Source organism: Anomaloglossus baeobatrachus, unplaced genomic scaffold (assembly GCF_048569485.1).
Source record: "Anomaloglossus baeobatrachus isolate aAnoBae1 unplaced genomic scaffold, aAnoBae1.hap1 Scaffold_186, whole genome shotgun sequence".
In the NCBI taxonomy this organism is placed as follows: domain Eukaryota; kingdom Metazoa; phylum Chordata; class Amphibia; order Anura; family Aromobatidae; genus Anomaloglossus; species Anomaloglossus baeobatrachus.
In genome coordinates this window covers 383839-402675 of record NW_027441956.1, presented here as the reverse complement: position 1 = coordinate 402675, position 18837 = coordinate 383839, and the positions used below count along the sequence as shown (strand labels likewise).

General features: G+C 48.9%; 1 protein-coding gene across 2 annotated transcripts in view; it reads left to right on the top strand.

Moving 5' to 3' along the window:
* LOC142260784 (uncharacterized) overlaps positions 1-18529 on the top strand; it is a 34681-nt gene extending 16152 nt beyond the window's left edge. The window contains exons 2-6 of one of the 2 annotated variants that reach the window (XM_075332079.1): positions 4455-4631; positions 4714-4837; positions 4919-4986; positions 5188-5290; positions 14861-18529. In XM_075332079.1, the coding sequence (XP_075188194.1) occupies positions 4753-4837; positions 4919-4986; positions 5188-5290; positions 14861-16467 (1863 nt within the window). In that variant the 5' untranslated portion in view covers positions 4455-4631; positions 4714-4752 and the 3' untranslated portion in view covers positions 16468-18529. Of the gene's footprint in view, positions 1-4454; positions 4632-4713; positions 4838-4918; positions 4987-5187; positions 5291-14857 lie in introns of both variants that reach the window. The other variant, XM_075332078.1, reaches the window with a different exon arrangement.
* Positions 18530-18837: the final 308 nt, after the last annotated feature.

Sequence of the window (18837 nt, the reverse complement as noted above, 5' to 3'; positions counted from 1 at the left end):
TTTCGGAGATTATTATCCCTGTATCTTTCCGTTTGACTCTGCCTGCGTCATTTAAGATTCATAATGTCTTCCATAAGTCCTTGTTGAAGAAACATGTGGAGCCAGCAGTTCCTGCAGCAGCGCCTCCTGACCCTGTTTTGGTACAAGGGAATCTGGAGTATGAGGTCGAAAAAATTCTGGATTCCCGTCGCAGTAGGCGTCAGCTTCAGTACCTTGTGAAATGGAAGGGTTATGGGCAGGAGGATAACTCTTGGGTTGTGGCTTCTGACATTCATGCGGACAGGTTGGTTCGCGCCTTCCATCATGCTCATCCCGAGCGATCCGGTGGCGTGGGTGAGGGTTCGGTGACCCCTCCTCAAGGGGGGGGGCACTGTTGTGAATGTTAGTTATGTTTTGGCTGCTGGGAGGCTCCCTCTGGTGGCCAGGAATAGTTTGGACTTGGACCAGGTGTGTTGTGCAGTGGGTGTTTCCTTTGCTAACTCTCTGCTTATTTAATCCTGGTCTGATTGCAGGCTGTTGCCGGATGTCAGTTGTTCTTTGTATCTCCAGCCTGCTTTATCCTGCTCTACACCACATCCTCCCCAGATAAGTGCTTGCTCTTTATTTATTGTCTGGTTCTTTTGTTTATCTGGGTTTGTCATTTGCTGTGGTTGGTTTCAGGTTATTTGCTTGTAGGGATTTTTCCCCTCAGTGGATTGTTAGGGAACTCCCTGCAGTTCTGTGTGGAGTATAGCTCCTTTGGGTCCATGTGTTTGTGGCTTGTTGACTTTGTTATGATTCTTGTTTTCTGTTCATTGGTATGACAAGGGCACCTGGTATAGGACGGAGTTCAGATCTAGTGATCTGAGGGCCTTTTTGTACTATCAGGAAGTTGGTATTTTGCAGGGTTTTTCTCTGGCCACCATCAGTCCCTTTCCTGTCCTTTCCTATTTTAGTCAGCGGGGGCCTCACATTTTGCTAATCCTGTCATCTACCTGTGTGTTGTGTTTTTCCTATATCACCGCAGTCTTTGAATGTGGGGGGCTTGCTATTCTTGTCTAGTTTCTGAGGCAGAGAGTTATTCATCTTTCCTACCTTTAGGATAGTTAGTTCTCCGGCTGGGTTCGCGGTGCACAGGATGTTAGTTCACCCCTCGGCTACTTCTAGTTGTGATGGTTAGTAAGGGGATGGCGGCCAGATTAGTTGCCAATGCTCTTGTCACCTTTTGCCAATGATTTGTGGTGGTCTTCCATGGTTCCGGATCATAACAGATGGGCCTGGAGGAAAGGGATGGCCCAGGCCCGCCACTGCCGTAACCAGTGGCGATCCTCCGGGGGTTCAGGGGTCCCCATGGACGCGGGTCCCCTGAAAGAGACCGTACCCGCTCGGGCAACTTGGTTCAGGACTGGGGTCAAGGGGTGTTGCCCACTTCTTAGGGGCAGCATCAGGGCCAGGTTGTTTGGGTGGGAGAAGAGCGGAAGCCGTAACCGTTTTAATAAAAATAGACAACCGTTAAGTAACGTTTAAGAATGTGCCTCCCGTTGTGGGATGATTGATGAAAAATGCTTGTTGTTACACATGTTTTACTCTTTTACAGTTAAGAAAAATAAAACCGGTGATGGACGGGCAGCCCGCGGACGGTCTGCATTTTACTAAGGGGGAATGTGGCGCCCTGGACAAGCCAGGTCGTCACAGGTACTACAACAACACACCCCACACCCCGGCTAGGCACACTGAAGTCAGACAAAAACCCTTGTTGCCTCCCTCCAGGGGCTGATGTCCACACCAGGGGGTGGAGCCAGGCGTTTGGCCCCACCCGCCGAGGAGTTCACAGTCCTGGAGGCGGGAAAAGGAAAGTCAGATCAGTCTTGAGGGTGAAAGAGTGAAGTAGTAGAGGAGCAGACTGACCATGTCCGGGTATGTGGCCCGGGCACATACAGCAAGGTTGGCAGACGGTGGTGACAGTCTGCAGGAGAGGCCAATTGGAGTGAACCGTAAGGACCAAGGACGGGCGGTGGCCCTCCGGTACCGGACCAGGGAACGAAGAGAAGCCAGCACCGTTCGACAGGGCCTACGGACCCCGACCAGGCTTGGAGTCGCCGTAAAACCGCTCAAATCCGTTAGCGAAGTGAACCTCCTGGGTTTCCCAGCAGTCAAGCCCCGATAGAAGGCAACAGCTCACACCGTGAAGGGAAATACAGTCACCGCCAAGGCTACAGTTCCCAGGGCCAGAGCCTGCGGGCAAAAGGGGCTCCCTCAGCATCCATCTAAGCTGGGGAGCGGGTTAACGGTGGGAAGCCATCAGTACCAAGAACATACTAAAGATGCAGGGAAAGACAGTTACCATCAACCTACCTACTAGCAGAAACCACCGCAGCAGTCAGTGGGACCCGTCCATCCAGCCGTGTGTTTTACCAAGGACTTTGCATTCGTCATTGGCTGAGTGAGTACCACTGCGCCCCTGCGACCCTGCACCTAGCCAGGTCCCGTAACCCACCTGCCACATCCCTCCCTTACCGGGCCCACCAACCCCCTACCCACGGAGGGGAAAACAACAACTACGCTGCTCCCTGTCATCGCTCCCGGGATCCCCGTCCAGAGCAGCGGTGGTGTCACAACCTCACCACAACCGTGGGTGGCGTCACGGACAATAAATCCCCAAAACCATTCCCCTTTTCACTCACGGGCGAGGAGCGCCGCTCGAGTCCCCGGGATCCGGCCCACCACTCGAGCCACCGAGCAGCAAGCGAAGCATCAGCAGTGCCGGACCCGAGCGTGGTGAGCGCAGCGTCCTCCTCCCCGCCCGCGACACACATGGGGGAGAGAGAGCGACAGACCCCGCACTACCCATGGGGGAGAGAGAGCGACAGACACCGCACTACCCATGAGGGAGAGAGAGCGACAGACACCGCACTACACGTGGGGGGGAGAGAGAGCGACAGACCCCGCACTACACGTGGGGGGAGAGAGCGACAGACCCCGCACTACACGTGGGGGGAGAGAGCGACAGACCCCGCCCTACACGTGGGGGGGGAAGAGCGACAGACCCTGCACTACACGTGGGGGGAGAGCGACAGACCCCGCACTACATGTGGGGGGGGGGGGGCGACAGACCTTGCACTACACGTGGGGGAGAGAGAGCAACAGACTCCGCACTACACGTGGGGGAGAGAGCGACAGACTCCGCACTACTCATGAGGGAGAGAGTGCGACAGACACCGCACTAGACGTGGGGGGAGAGAGTGCGACAGACACCGCACTACACGTGGGGGGGAGCGACAAACCCCGCACTACACGTGGGGGAGAGAGAGCGACAGACGCCGCACTACACGTGGGGGGGGAGAGAGACAGACCTTGCACTACACGTGGGGGAGAGAGAGCAACAGACCCCGCACTACACGTGGGGGGAGAGAGAGCGACAGACTCTGCACTACACATGGGGGGAAAGAGCGACACACCTCGCACTACACGTACACGTGGGGGAGAGAGCGACAGACCCCGCACTACACGAGGAGGAGAGAGAGCGACAGACCCCGCACTACACGAGGAGGAGAGAGAGCGACAGACCCCACACTACACGTGGGGGAGAGAGAGCGACAGACCCCGCACTACCCATGAGGGAGAGAGAGCGACAGACCCCGCACTACACGTGGGGGAGAGACGACAGACCTCGCATTACACGTGGAAGAGAGAGCGACAGGCCACGCACTACACATGGAGGAGAGAGAGCGACAGGCCACGCACTACACATGGAGGAGAGAGAGCGACAAACCCCGCACTACACATGGAGGAGAGGATGAGCGACAGACCCCGCACTACACATGGAGGAAATCATCTCATCCTCTTCACAATAAAGGATATTCTGTTGTTTTCTTTTCTAAATATTTTCTAATAACTAAAGATATTAAACCTGAGTCTGGAAATAATCTTCCATCTTACTGGAGATGTGAGAGGTTCTGATGTCATCACATTACATCATTATCTATGGGGATAAAAGAGGATATGACCGGGGAGGTGAGAGGTTCTGATGTCATCACATTACATCATTATCTATGGGGTTAACAGAGGATATGACCGGGGAGGTGAGAGGCTCTGATGTCATCACATTACATCATTATCTATGGGAATAACAGAGGATATGACCGGGGAGGTGAGAGGTTCTGATGTCATCACATTACATCATTATCTATGGGAATAACAGAGGATATGACCGGGGAGGTGAGAGGTTCTGATGTCATCACATTACATCATTATCTATGGGGATAACAGAGGATATGACCGGGGAGGTGAGAGGCTCTGATGTCATCACATTACATCATTATCTATGGGAATAACAGAGGATATGACCGGGGAGGTGAGAGGTTCTGATGTCATCACATTACATCATTATCTATGGGGATAACAGAGGATATGACCGGGGAGGTGATGGACTCTGGAAATGTCTGTAGTGATATTATTAATGTCTCCACACTCAGGATTACACAGTAGTGAAGATCTCTAGTGATCGCTGTCAGGCCCCTGTGTCTGAAGGACGGGGAGGAACCCTGAGCCCAATCCCGGGGCCTCCACCTCATCCCCGGATACATGAGGACATCAGTGACCAGAAGATCCTAGAACTCATCAACAAGATCATTGAGCTGCTGACTGGAGAGGTGACACTGCTGGGAATGCTGGGACATTATACAGGACGGTACTGGAGGATTCTGGGTGATGACGGTATCATTGTGTTGTCAGGTTCCTATAAGGTGTCAGGACGTCACCGTCTATTTCTCCATGGAGGAGTGGGAGTATCTAGAAGGACACAAGGACCGGTACAAGGAGGTGATGATGGAGGAGCCCCAGCCCCGCACATCACCAGGTAATAGACAGGACTGAATACACCCGGCCTATAATTATCTGTATGTAATAATGATGTCCGTCCTGTCTGTGTCTCCTGCAGGTCTCTCCAGTACGAGGACGACCCCAGAGAGATGTCCCGCTCCTCCTCCTCCTCCACAGGATCCTCAGGTAGATGGAGATCTCCCCTATGAGGTGTAGACGGCTGTGACCTCCTTGTGTTCAGTCTTGTTTTCTCCTCCAGTATTAGATGTTTTATACTTGTGTAATGAGAGCGGTGGAGACGGCAGGATCACAGCTGACCACAGACCTCACATGTCCGGATCTTATCTCCATTATTCCCGGGGACGTTTACAATATTTTGTTTTGCAGCTTTTGGATCCGGATAAAGATCTGAACAATATTAATTCTCCAGAGAGAAATGTGAGGGGCGATCAGTGGAGTAACGAGGAGATTCCTACAGATCACCGCCCCGGTGAGTACAGACCACCCAATAACACACACAAGTCACACATTCCTATTTTCCGCTCTTTGCTGTGTCAGTTTCTCCAGCGGTATATTAACCCTTCATGTAAAATACACATGAAATGTGAATGAATCTGTGATCCCGGTGCAGGGGATAACACGGGATGTGCAGTTGTTATAGAGGAGAAATACAGCTGGACATGAATTCTGCCGATGTGAGCGAGGACCAGCTCCAGCTCTTTCCTATTATCCGCTGTCAGGGCTGATGAGGGGTTTCTCCAGTTTAGGGACTAAGAATCTGACGCGGGCGGGGAGGGGACGCTGCGCTCACCACGCTCGGGTCCGGCTCGGGGCTGCTTTGCTTGCTGCTCGGCGGCTTGAGCGGTGGGCCGGATCCGGGGACTCGAGCGGCGCTCCTCGCCCGTGAGTGAAAGGGGAAGGTTTTGGGGGGGTTTGGAGGGTATTGTCCGTGACGCCACCCACGGTTGTGGTGAAGTTGTGACACCACCGCTGCTCTGGACGGGGATCCCGAGAGCGATGACAGGGAGCAGCTTGGATGTTGTTTTCCCCCTCCGTGGGTAGGGGTTGGTTGTCCCGGGGCCCGGTGAGGGTGAATGAAAGGTGGATGTCGGGGCTTGGTGAGGTGCAGGGTTGCGGGGGCAGCGCGGTGCCGCACGGCACAGTGGTACTCACTCAGCCAATGACGAATGCAAAGCCTCCGGTAAAACAAATGGCTGGATGGACGGGTCCCACAGACGGCTGCGGTGGCTTTTCTCCCGGTAGGTTGGCGGTGACTGCCTTTCCCTGCACCTGTAGTATGTTTCTGGTTCTGATGGCTTCCCACCGGTAACCCGCTCCCCAGCTTGGATGGATGCTGAGGGAGCCCCTTTTGCCCGCAGGCTCTGGCCCTGGGAACTGTAGCCTTGGCGGTGACTGTATTTCCCTTCACGGTTTGAGCGGTTGCCTTCGATCGGGTCTTTGCTGCTGGGAAACCCCGGAGGTTCCCTTCGCTAAGGGATTTGACCGGTTTTACGGCGACTCCAAGCCTGGTCGGGGTCCGTAGGCCCTGCCGAATGGTGCTGGCTTCTCTTCGCTCCCCGGTCCGGTATTGGCGGGCCACCGACCGTCCCCGGTCCTTACGGTTTGCGTCAATCGGCCTCTCCTGCAGACGGTCACCACCATCTGCCAACCTTGCTGTATGTGCCCGGGCCACGTACCCGGACACGGTCAGTCTGCTCCACTGCTACTTCACTCTCTCCACTCCAGAACTGATCTCATCTCACTCCTTTCCCGCCTCCAGGACTGTGAACTCCTCGGTGGGTGGGGCCAACTGCCTGGCTCCACCCCCTGGTGTGGACATCAGCCCCTGGAGGGAGGCAACAAGGATTTTTGTCTGACTTTGATGTGCCTAGCCGGGGTGTGGGGTGTGTTCTTGCAGTACCTGTGACGTCTTGGCTTGTCCAGGGCGCCACAAATCCATTATCTCCTATTACACTCATGTCTGTGTGTGACAGATACAGAACATGGAGACATAAACCCAAATAACAGGAGCGGATGGAGATTACTACTCTGAGGGTCGGTAATGCTGCTCACCAGGGAGGAGGAAAAGACAGAGATGGCAGAGCGTTATTATCACATAACAAATATCATGGTTACATGAAAGACGAGCGTCACCTCTTATATATAACCCATTGTGTCCTGATAGGATGTCCGGGGTCCGGCAATTTAATCCTGATATTGGGGGGGGGATTCTTGAGCGATGCTTCTATTGACGTCATTTCGTCAGTGAATGTGCAGGATACGAGTTTAGGATAAAAGGATAAAACATTTCTAGATTCTGATTTTCTTCTAGGAGAGAAAATGTTCAGATTTATTTTCTTTTTAATCACAAGATGCTGAAATGTAACAAATATAGTGGAACTTTGAATTATGAGCATAATTCATTTCGGGGCTGTTTTCTTAAACAAAGTTACTCTTATATCAATGCGAATTTTCCCATAGAAAATAATTGAAAAGCAGACAATTCATTCCACAACCCAAATATAATTAGTATTTATATTAACTTATTACAGCAATACAAAATACTGTACATTATAAAACAAATTATACTGCTTTTTAGCTTAAATAGAATTATTAATTAACTTGAGGTGCACTATAGAGAGAAAACATTATGTATAAATATGATAATCTTTATTCTAGTACAATACACACAAAAAATACACCCCGAATCTATTCTTCCCAAAATAAGGACAGAAGTAAGCCTAGTGGGGGTAGGAATAGTGCCCAAGCAAGTAATTACATTACAAGCTTTGTGCTGTACTGGTTAGCAGAAAAGAAGTACAGTTCTGTATCCACAAATGCAAATTAATAGACATGCTATATAGTATGTTCTGTACAATGGTATACTGTATATAGTACTTATATACAGAAAGTTAACTGCAGAGCGGGTCAGAGCGCAGTGAATGGATGGAACCGGAAGTGTGTGCAGTGAGTATTTGCTCTTATTGCAAATCATTGTTCTTAAATCAAGTTATGCATTTTTAAAAAGCTTTGCTTGTTTTGCAAAACGCTGTCAAACCAAGTTACTATTAGGGTATGTGTGCATGTTGCGTTCTTCCGTGACACACATTCTGCAGCGGTTTTTCACTGCATGTGCATTTTAAAACGCAGCCAAAACGCTGCATTTTGGATGTATTTTGAATGCAGAATGGATGCATTCTGGAAGCTTGCACTCCCATGGACAGAGTGGGAAAAGCATCCAAAACGGACAAAAGAAGTGACATGTTGCTTTTTAGAATGCATCGATTTTGTAAAAAGTTTGGCATGCAAAACGCTGCACTTTAAAACGCAACGTGCGCATGGAATTTTCTAAATTCTCATAGACTTTGCTGTGGACACAGAACGCATGTACGCTGCAGTTTAAAACACTGCGTAAGCGCATGAAAAAACACAACGTGCGCATATGGACTTGAGGGGGCTTTACACGCTGCGATATCACTAGCGATCTCGAGCGTGAAAGCACCCGCCCCCCATCGCACATGCGATATCGTGTGATCACTGCCACAGCGAACATTATGGCTACGGCAGCGTCACACGCACTTACCTGGTCGGCAACGTCGCTGTGACTGCCAAACAATCCCTCCCTCAAGGGGGAGGTGTGTTTGGCATCACAGCGACGTCACCGCGCCGTCACTAAGCGGCCAGCCAATCAAAGCGGAGGGGCAGAGATGAGCGGGACGTAACATCCTGCCCACCTCCTTCCTTCCGCATTGCCGGTGTAGGCAGTTAAGGAGATGTTCGTTGCTCCTGTGGTGTCACACATAGCGATGTGTGCTGCCGCAGGAGCGACGAACAACATCAATAATAAACAATTAACGATTTTTGCTTTTAGGACGACCTCTCCATGGTGAACGATTTTCACCACTTTTGAGGTCAGTAAAGGTCGCAGGTAAGTATCACACGCTGCGATATCGTTAATGACGCCGGATGTGCGTCACAAACAACGTGACCCTGACAATTCATTAACGATATTGTAGCGTGTAAAGTGACCTTTAATCCAAGATTCCACTGTATCTCCTTGGTTGCTCATGTCTATTGCTGACTCTTCCATCTTATAGAGGATTTATGGAAGGAAAGGGGCTGCAGAGCGGTATTCTGTAAGAATTGATTTCTCTTGCACTGGCTCGTCTTCTCTTTTTGCAGCGCCCGGATCCTCCCGCTCTGCAGCCCCTTTCCTTCCATGATCAACTCCCTGCCTTGGGCAGTCGGCGCAGCAGCTTCTGGAGGATTTTCTTGGGCTGTTCCCAGTGTTGTACCTGCTAGTACAATTTGTGGGGTGAGCGCTGTAGACCATATTTTGGTTGCTGTGCTCGGCCGATTCACACATGGAGCGCCGCTGTCCTCTGTCCTTTTCTTTTTATAGAATATTTAGACACTCAGTTTTATGGCATCATAAAGTATAATTCCTCTTATGTCGCGTTATATAAGGCAGCCATGGACACTGTGCATGTGGTGCCAGGTATGACATTCAGGATATAATTATTACCTAGTTTGCTATTCTTTTTGGACATGTTGTAGAGTTGTCTTGGTAATAAAACAATCATTATCTGGGCAGCACAATGATACTTCAGTCAGGGTGTAATGCTGCCACCAGGGGGAGCCTGAGCTCTGCAGCAGACGACACTACACAGAGCAATGAGAACCAGGAAGGAAATGCACAGCGTTCTCATGCACTGCCTAATCAGCACAGCTGAGAGGCAGAACTGCAGGGTATGTGAGGAATAGTGAGACAGGCTGGGTCAAACACAGTACGGGCAGAAGCAGGACCGGAGGAGCGAGCAGAAGCGAAGTCAAAGTCAGGCTAAGGTCAGTACCGGAGGAAGCAACCGAGTGGGGAAATAGGAGGGAGGACACAGGACAGGAGGGACGACTAGGGGACAGAACACAGACAAGGGCACGGGGGCACAGGAACAGACAGATCAGGATATCACTCACAGGACCAGCAATCACAGGCAAAGCAGAGCTAAGCTTATAGCCGGCGCCGCAGGTTCACTGGAAGTGTCAGCTTTTAAGGCATCCAGGGGCAGGAAGTGAGGCCCGAGATAAGGCTTCGCCCCCTAGCCATGTGTATAGGGAGGCGAATCATGACAGTACCCCTTCCTCAAGGGGGGGGCCACCGGACCCCCAGGCTTCCCAGGATACTTCCGGTGGAAAGCCACAATTAACCGATCGGCCCGCACGGATCGAGCCGGCACCCAGGACCGGTCCTCCGGACCGTAACCCTTCCAATGAATCAGATACTGGAGGGAACTACGAACCCAACGAGAGTCGATAATACGCTGAATTTCGTACTCCTCCTCACCGTCCACCAGTATCGGAGCCGGAAGGGTCTGAGAATCCACGACCGAAGGAACAAATGGCTTAAGCAAGGAGGTATGAAACACATTGGGAATACGCAAGGTCTGGGGCAGTTGCAACCGAAAGGCCACCAGGTAGATCACTTCGATGATCTCATAGGGCCCTATAAACTTAGGACCCAACTTAGCAGATGGAACCCTGAGCCTGGTATTCTGAGTGGACAACCACACTTTGTCCCCCACCTGAAAGGGAGGTCCCAAAGAATGGCGTTTGTCCGCTTGGCATTTCTGGGACTGTTGAGCCGTCACGATGTACCGCCGTACCTCCTTCCACACCTCCCCCAGATGCTGAATGATGGAGTCAGCCCCTGGACACCCCGAATCCACTCTAGAGAAGGTCCCAAAGTGAGGGTGAAACCCATAATTACAGAAGAAGGGAGAAGTACCCGTAGACTGATGGACTCTGCTATTGAATGTAAACTCCGCAAGGGGCAAAAACGTACACCAATCCTCCTGCTGAGCAGAAACCAAGCACCGCAGGATTTGCTCAAGGGTCTGATTCGTCCTTTCCGTCTGCCCATTGGACTCGGGATGATAGGCGGACGAGAAGGACAACTCAATTCCCAACTGCCTGCACAAGGCCCTCCAAAACCGAGAAATGAATTGTACCCCCCTGTCAGACACAATATTCAGGGGCAACCCATGTAACCGAACCACCTGGTCAATAAAGTGGTTGGCAAGGGCCGCAGCAGAAGGTAGACCGGAGAGGGGAACAAAATGTGCCTGTTTACTAAAACGATCCACCACCACCCAGATCACAGTCATACCATTTGAGACAGGGAGGTCCATAATGAAATCCATGGACAAGTGGGTCCATGGTCTTTCAGGAACAGGTAATGGAACCAGTTCCCCAGCCGGCCGGTTACGACATACCTTAGCACGGGCACATGTAGCACAGTCAGACACAAACCGAGCAACATCTGAGTGAAGAGATGGCCACCAAAACAGTCGAGCAACAGCCCTGCGAGTGGCTGTAACTCCAGGATGGCCACTAAGTACGGACTCATGGAACTCTTGAAGTACCCGTAACCGGAGGTGCAAAGGGACAAACAGTTTAGTGTCTGGAGCGGAAGATGGCGCTGAGGACTGGGCTTCCCTGACCTCAGCCTCTAACTCGGACGACAAGGCAGCGACCACCACCCCTCGTGGAAGAATGGAGGAAGGAGGCTCTGGAGGTGACACCGGGTCCAAACTACGAGACAGTGCATCTGCCCTCACGTTTTTAGACCCCGGCCGAAAAGTAATACAAAAATGAAATCTAGAAAAGAAAAGAGCCCACCTCGCTTGTCGAGGCGTCTATCTCTTGGCGGACTCGATATACCCAAGGTTTTTATGATCAGTGATGACAGTAATACGGTGAACAGCACCCTCCAAAAAATGCCTCCATTCTTCGAATGCCAACTGTACCGCCAATAATTCACGGTTACCCACATCATAGTTCCTCTCAGCCGGAGTGAATTTCTTGGAGAAGAACGCACATGGTCGCAGATTTGTCAGAGTAGCAGGGGCCCTGAGAGAGAACAGCTCCCACCCCCACCTCTGAGGTGTCCACCTCCACAACAAACAGTGCCTCGAGGTCAGGCTGTACCAGGACTGGGGCGGACATGAACCGGTCCTTTAACTCAAGAAAGGCCTGGACAGCCGTTTGCGACCAGTTCTGCAGATCCGCCCCTTTCCGTGTAAGGTCAGTCAATGGTTTGGCAATTTGAGAGAATCCCTTAATGAACCTTCGATAATAATTTACGAAACCCAAAAAGCATTGTAGCGCCTTGATATCCCTGGGTTGCACCCAATCCACGATAGCCTGCACCTTTCCTGGGTCCATTTAAAACCCATCACGAGAAAGGAGTAACCCAAGAAAGGCTATTTCCTGAACAGAGAAAACACATTTTTCAAGCTTGGCAAACAGATGGTTATCACGCAATCTCTGTAATACTGAGCGAACATGCATAATATGCGTATCTCTGTGGGCAGAATAAATGAAAATGTCATCGAGATAGATGACCACAAAACGACCAAGAAAATCAGAGAAGATATCGTTGATGAAATTTTGAAACACCGCAGGGGCATTTGTTAGATCAAAAGGCATCACCAAATTCTCGAATAACCCCTCTGACGTCAGAAAGGCCGTTTTCCACTCATCCCCTTCTCTAATACGGATAAGATTATAGGCCCCACTGAGATCTAGTTTGGTAAACCACCGGGCTTCAGAGAGTTGGTTGTAGAGATCAGGGATGAGTGGAAGCGGATACGTGTTTTTCACAGTAATTTTGTTTAATTCTCGGAAATCGAGACATGGTCTTAATCCTCCGTCCTTCTTCTTTACAAAAAAGAACCCAGCAGCCACAGGGGAAGAAGAAGGACGGATATGCCCTTTACGTATACTATCAGATATGTATGATTTCATAGCAGCCCTTTCTGGACCCGAAAGGTAATATAAACGGGCCTTGGGCAATTTGGTATTGGGAAGTAAATCGATGGCACAGTCATATGGGCGATGAGGCGGCAAAACCTCGGCCTCTGTTTCCGAGAATACGTCTCCGTAGTCCCTCAGGTATTCCGGAAGACCCTCAGGACTTACGGAGAACACAGGTACAGATTGTAAACACCTTTTATGACAAGCAGGACTCCATTTGACTATGGTACGACACTCCCAATCAATAACGGGATTATGTAACCTTAACCATAGATACCCCAACACTAATCCAGCAGGGAGATTGGCCATTACAAAACAAGAAATCGTTTCAGAATGCAGAGACCCGATCACCAGAGTAAATTTTTCTGTAGCAAACCGAATGAGGTTTTGAGGCAGCGGTGTTTTATCAATTGCCAGGAGTTGAATGGGTCCTTCTAACCTCACTGTCCCTAACTCTAATCTTTGGACCAACTCAGAGTCAATGAAGTTCATAGCGGACCCACAGTCAATAAAGGCAGTAGCAGACCAGACCAACTCCTTGACCCGGAGGTCGACATTCAGAAGTATCTTATTGGAGGATAGGAAAGGTAGCTGATAGTCTGGGCAACCTCCTCGACCGTTACCCAGACTTAGAAGTTTCCCGACAACTGTTTAGCGGAGGGGCAAGCCGGGCAGTATTTCCTCCAATATCCATGGTGTCCACAATAGAAGCACAGCTTGAGATCTCGGCGTCTTCTCCTCTCCTTCTCATCCGGACTGATGGCTCCAACTTCCATCCGTTCCATAGCTGGCAAAGAAGGTGCCCTAGGTAGAGGGGGCGGAATCTCACGCATGGTTCCCCTTCTTTCCCGTAATCTGCGGTCCATACGAACTGCCTCCGTCATCGCATCATCCAAGGTGCTGGGAGGAGGGTGCAGAGCCAATGCGTCTTTCAGGGACTCCGAAAGACCTCTCCAGAATTGGCACCTGAGTGCAGAATCATTCCACCGTACCTCAGTGGACCACTGCGGAAACTCAGAACAATATAGCTCAGCAGTGTGGTTTCCCTGAGTGAGACACATGATCCTGTCCTCAGCCACCCGTACACGGTCTGGTTCGTCATATATCACCCCGAGGGAGTCAAAGAAGAGGTCAACCGAATGCCGTTCCGGGGCCGAAGGGGGTAGGGAAAATGCCCAGGTCAAGGGACCCCCTCTAAGTAACGACATGATGATCCCCACCCGCTGGATCTCATTCCCCGAGGACCGAAGCCGGAGAGTGAAATGAAGCTTGCAACTCTCCCTAAATGTCCGAAATAGGTTTTTCTCCCCCGAGAATTTATCGGGGAGCATCACCGTGGGTTCAAGGGAGGTCAGTTGGACATCAGTGGGACTATGCTGTCCTACGGTTTGTGAGGTAACTGCCACTGAGGTGACCCTCGCAGAAGCAGAAACCTCACTCTGCAGAATGTTGTGTGAAGCTACCAGGGTGCGATGCTCTGCAGCCAAATCCTGCACCAGCTGCGTAAGGTTGGCTACTTGCTCGCACAAAGTACTGAGTGGATCCATTACAGTCTGGTATCCTGCAAAGTTGGATCCCACTACCAAGAATTAAATGGCTTTTTTCTTTTCTTCCTCCCTATGGGAGATAAAGCCTATTGGGGCCGGCTATACTGTAATGCTGCCACCAGGGGGAGCCAGAGCTCTGCAGCAGACGACACTACACAGAGCAATGAGAACCAGGAAGGAAATGCACAGCGTTCTCATGCACTGCCTAATCAGCACAGCTGAGAGGCAGAACTGCAGGGTATGTGAGGAATAGTGAGACAGGCTGGGTCAAACACCGTACGGGCAGAAGCAGGACCGGAGGAGCAAGCAGAAGCGAAGTCAAAGTCAGGCTATGGTCAGTACCGGAGGAAGCAACCGATGGGGAAATAGGAGGGAGGACACAGGACAGGAGGGACGACCAGGGGACAGAACACAGACAAGGGCACAGGGGCACAGGAACAGACAGATCAGGATATCACTCACAGGACCAGCAATCACAGGCAAAGCAGAGCTAAGCTTATAGCCGGCGCTGGTTCACTGGAAGTATCAGCTTTTAAGGCATGCAGGGGCCGGAAGTGAGGCCCGAGAGAAGGCTTCGCCCCCTAGCCATGTGTATAGGGAGGCGAATCATGACACAGGGGCCTAAGATTATCAGTGAAAACCAAGTTTTAGGATTCTATTTTTTTAAAATGACAAAATCTGTTTTATTCTTTTGACAGAAGATTTTGGCATTATACAGAATATAAATGAAGAGCAAGTCATTATCCCAGATAAACCCTCAGCTCTTCACACCCAAGATCCGTCAGCTGATGTGTCTAAACCATCTCCCGATTCACCACAGATTATTCAGCAAAATAAGAGCCACATGAGGGATGGTCAACAACAAAGAGCTCACACAGGGGAGAAGTTGTATTCATGTAATCAATGTGGAAAGTGTTTTACTCAAAAGTCTGCTCTAATTTTACATGAAATAATTCACAAAGGAAACCCATTTTCATGCTCAGAATGTGGAAAATGTTTTAGTTATAAATCACATCTTGTTGTACATCTAAATACTCACATGGGGGAGAAATCATATTCATGTCCAATATGTAAGAAACATTTTATTCAGAACGCAGATTTTTATGACCATATAAAAACTCACAGAAGAGAGAAGTCATTTTCATGTTCAGAATGTGGGAAATGTTTTATTGGAAAATCACAGCTTGATATGCATATAAAAACTCACACGGGGGAAAAGCCATTTTCTTGTTCAGAATGTGGGAAATGTTTTATTGAAAAATCACAGCTTGATATGCATATAAAAACTCACACGGGGGAGAAGCTATTTTCTTGTTCAGAATGTGGGAAATGTTTTATTCAGAAATCACAGCTTAATATGCATATAAAAACTCACACGGGGGAGAAGCCATTTTCTTGTTCAGAATGTGGGAAATGTTTTATTCAGAAATCACAGCTTAATATGCATATAAAAACTCACACTGGGGAGAAGCCATTTTCTTGTTCAGAATGTGGGAAATGTTTTATTGGAAAATCACAGCTTGATAGGCATATAAAATCTCACACGGGGGAGAAGCCATTTTCTTGTTCAGAATGTGGGAAATGTTTTATTCAAAAATCAAAGCTTGATATGCATATAAAAACTCACACGGGGGAAAAGCCATTTTTTTGTTCAGAATGTGGGAAATGTTTTATTGAAAAATCACAGCTTGATATGCATATAAAAACTCACACGGGGGAGAAGCTATTTTCTTGTTCAGAATGTGGGAAATGTTTTATTAAAAAATCAAAGCTTGATATGCATATAAAAACTCACACGGGGGAAAAGCCATTTTCTTGTTCAGAATGTGGGAAATGTTTTATTCAGAAAAGCGAGCTTAGTAGGCATATAAAAACTCACACTGGGGAGAAGCCATTTTCTTGTTCAGAATGTGGGAAATGTTTTATTGGAAAATCACAGCTTGATATGCATGTTAAAACTCACACTGGGGAGAAGCCATTTTCTTGTCCAGAATGTGGGAAATATTTTATTGGAAAATCACAGCTTGATATGCATATAAAAACTCATACGGGGGAGAAGCCATTTTCATGTTCAGAATGTGGGAAATGTTTTATTAGAAAATCACAGCTTGATATGCATATAAAAAATCACATGGGGGAGAAGCCATTTTCTTGTTCAGAATGTGGGAATTGTTTTATTAGAAAATCACAGCTTGATGGGCATATAAAAACTCACACAGGGGAGAAGCCATATTCTTGTCCAGAATGTGAGAAATGCTTTGTTCACAAATCCGCTTTTGTTAGACACATGACAGTTCACACAAGGTAGAAGACATTTATTTTTTTTTTTAGAAACTGGTAAATGTTATAGCAGTAAATGAACTCTTAGGCTATGTGTCCACGGTAGAATGTACCTGCGGATTTTTCTGCATGAAAATCCGCGACTTTTGCGGCAAATCCGCACCTTATTTTTGCCGCGGATTTACCGCGGATTTGCTACGGATTTTGATGCGGATTTTTTCTTTTTCCCCCATTCTATACCCAAAATCCGCACCAAAATCCGCAACAATAATTGACATGTTGCAGATTTTTCCGGATCAAAATCCGCGGCAAATCCGCCGCGGAAAAATCCGCAGCATGGACACAGCATTTCCAAAATGCCATTGAAATGGCTTGGAAGTGCCGCTGCTGCAGATTTTCAGGAAATCCGCGGTAAATCCGCGGTAAAATCTGCGCGAAATCCGCAGCATGGGCACATAGCCTTAGGCTGGAAACACATCTATGCGAGTAAAATCGGTCCGACTGGGCTGAAAAAAACTCGTCTGATTTTAGTTCAGATTAGGTCCAAGTGCAACGCAAAGTGCGATGCTTTTTCTGAATAAATTAATGATTTTACTAGCGTGTGTAATGCGTGTGTAATGCGTATTTTTTACTATGTCATCTGCCATTCAGCTCTGCTACATGGCCGCTGACAGCAGACACAGACAGCCATGTAGCAGAGCTGAATGGCAGATGACAGCAGACACAGACAGAGCCGCACGATCAGAATGAACTCGGGTGAACTTCACCCGACTTCATTGTAATGCTGCAGCTCTGTCTGTGCCGCGTCGTGATTAGCGGTCACCTGTGAAGGGCTCACCGGTGACCGCTAATCCCCTGAGTGACTGAAGTTAGCAGCCCTCTCTCATACTCACCGATCCCCGGAGCGGTGCTGCACGGCATTCACACTGCTCCGGCGGCTTTTACGATTTTGAAAAAGCCGGCCGCTCATTAAACAATCTCGTATTCCCTGCTTTCCCCGCCCACGGGCGCCTATGATTGGTTGCAGTGAGACACGCCCCCACGCTGAGTGACAGGTGTCTCACTGCACCCAATCACAGCAGCCGGTGGGCGTGTCTATACTGTGCAGTGAAATAAACAATTAAAAAAAAACGGCGTGCGATTTCCCCCCCAATTTTAATACCAGCCAGATAAAGCCATACGGCTGAAGGCTGGTATTCTCAGGATGGGGAGCTCCACGTTATGGGGAGCCCACCAGCCTAACAATATCAGCCAGCAGCCGCCCAGAAGTGCCGCATACACTGTACCCGGTTCTTCCCGATTTGCCCTGGTGCGTTGGCAAATCGGGGTAATAAGGAGTTAATGGCAGCCCATAGCTGCCCCTAAATCCTAGATTAATCATGTCAGGCATCTCCCCGAGATACCTTCCATGATTAATCTGTAAGTTACACTAAATAAACACACACACCTGAAAAAGTCATTTATTAGAAATAAAAAACATAAACAAATTCTCTGATTCACCAATTTAATAAACCCCAAAAAGCCCTCCATGTCCGGCGTAATCCAGGATGGTCCAGCGTCGCTTCCAGTTCTGCTGCATGAAGGTGACCGGGGCTGCAGAAGACACCGCCGCTCCTGTCAGCTCCATGCAGCAACTGAGGTGAGTAGCGCGATCAGCTGAGGTGTCACTGAGGTTACCCGCTGTCACTGGATACAGCGGTGGCCGCGGGTGACCTCAGTGACAGCTCAGCTGATCGATGATCCGGCTGTGCGCGCTGGACCGCATGCATGGAGCGCACATAGATCCATTCGGCACAGAGTTAGAAAATCGAGAGGCATTGAACCACGCATGCATTGAGCCTGTCAAAGATATCTATACATAGCTAGTGCATATTCAGTCAGCTTACAGGCATTTTTCATTTATACTGGTATATATTAATTAATCACGCTTAATGCATAATGATAAATTGTATGAAGTTATATCTTATAGCATCAAATAAATATTGATAATAAATATTAATATACAGCGTGTGTACACACCAATTTTGACGTGATCAGCAGACACCAATATATATACAATTTAAGCACTGAATAAATATAATTTCATTCTCTTTTATTCTTTTTCTCTTCTATTCAATGGTCATCCATGGTCCAAAGTAAAAAAAAGCGAAGTCTTGAGGAAACCTTCTTTACATCATAAAGACAATGAATCATTCTGGGGGCCCAAATTGCAGCAGGACAAAAATATAAATTATCTAGAAATAGAATTGTATATATTAGAAACCTAAAACCAAAACATCTGAAAACATAACCCCCCATAAAAAAAACCTCATCCCGAAAGGTCGTCATAAACAAGGAATAAATGCATTTTGATAACCTATGCTGTGGAAAAGGACATTGTACCCATAATAAACATTCT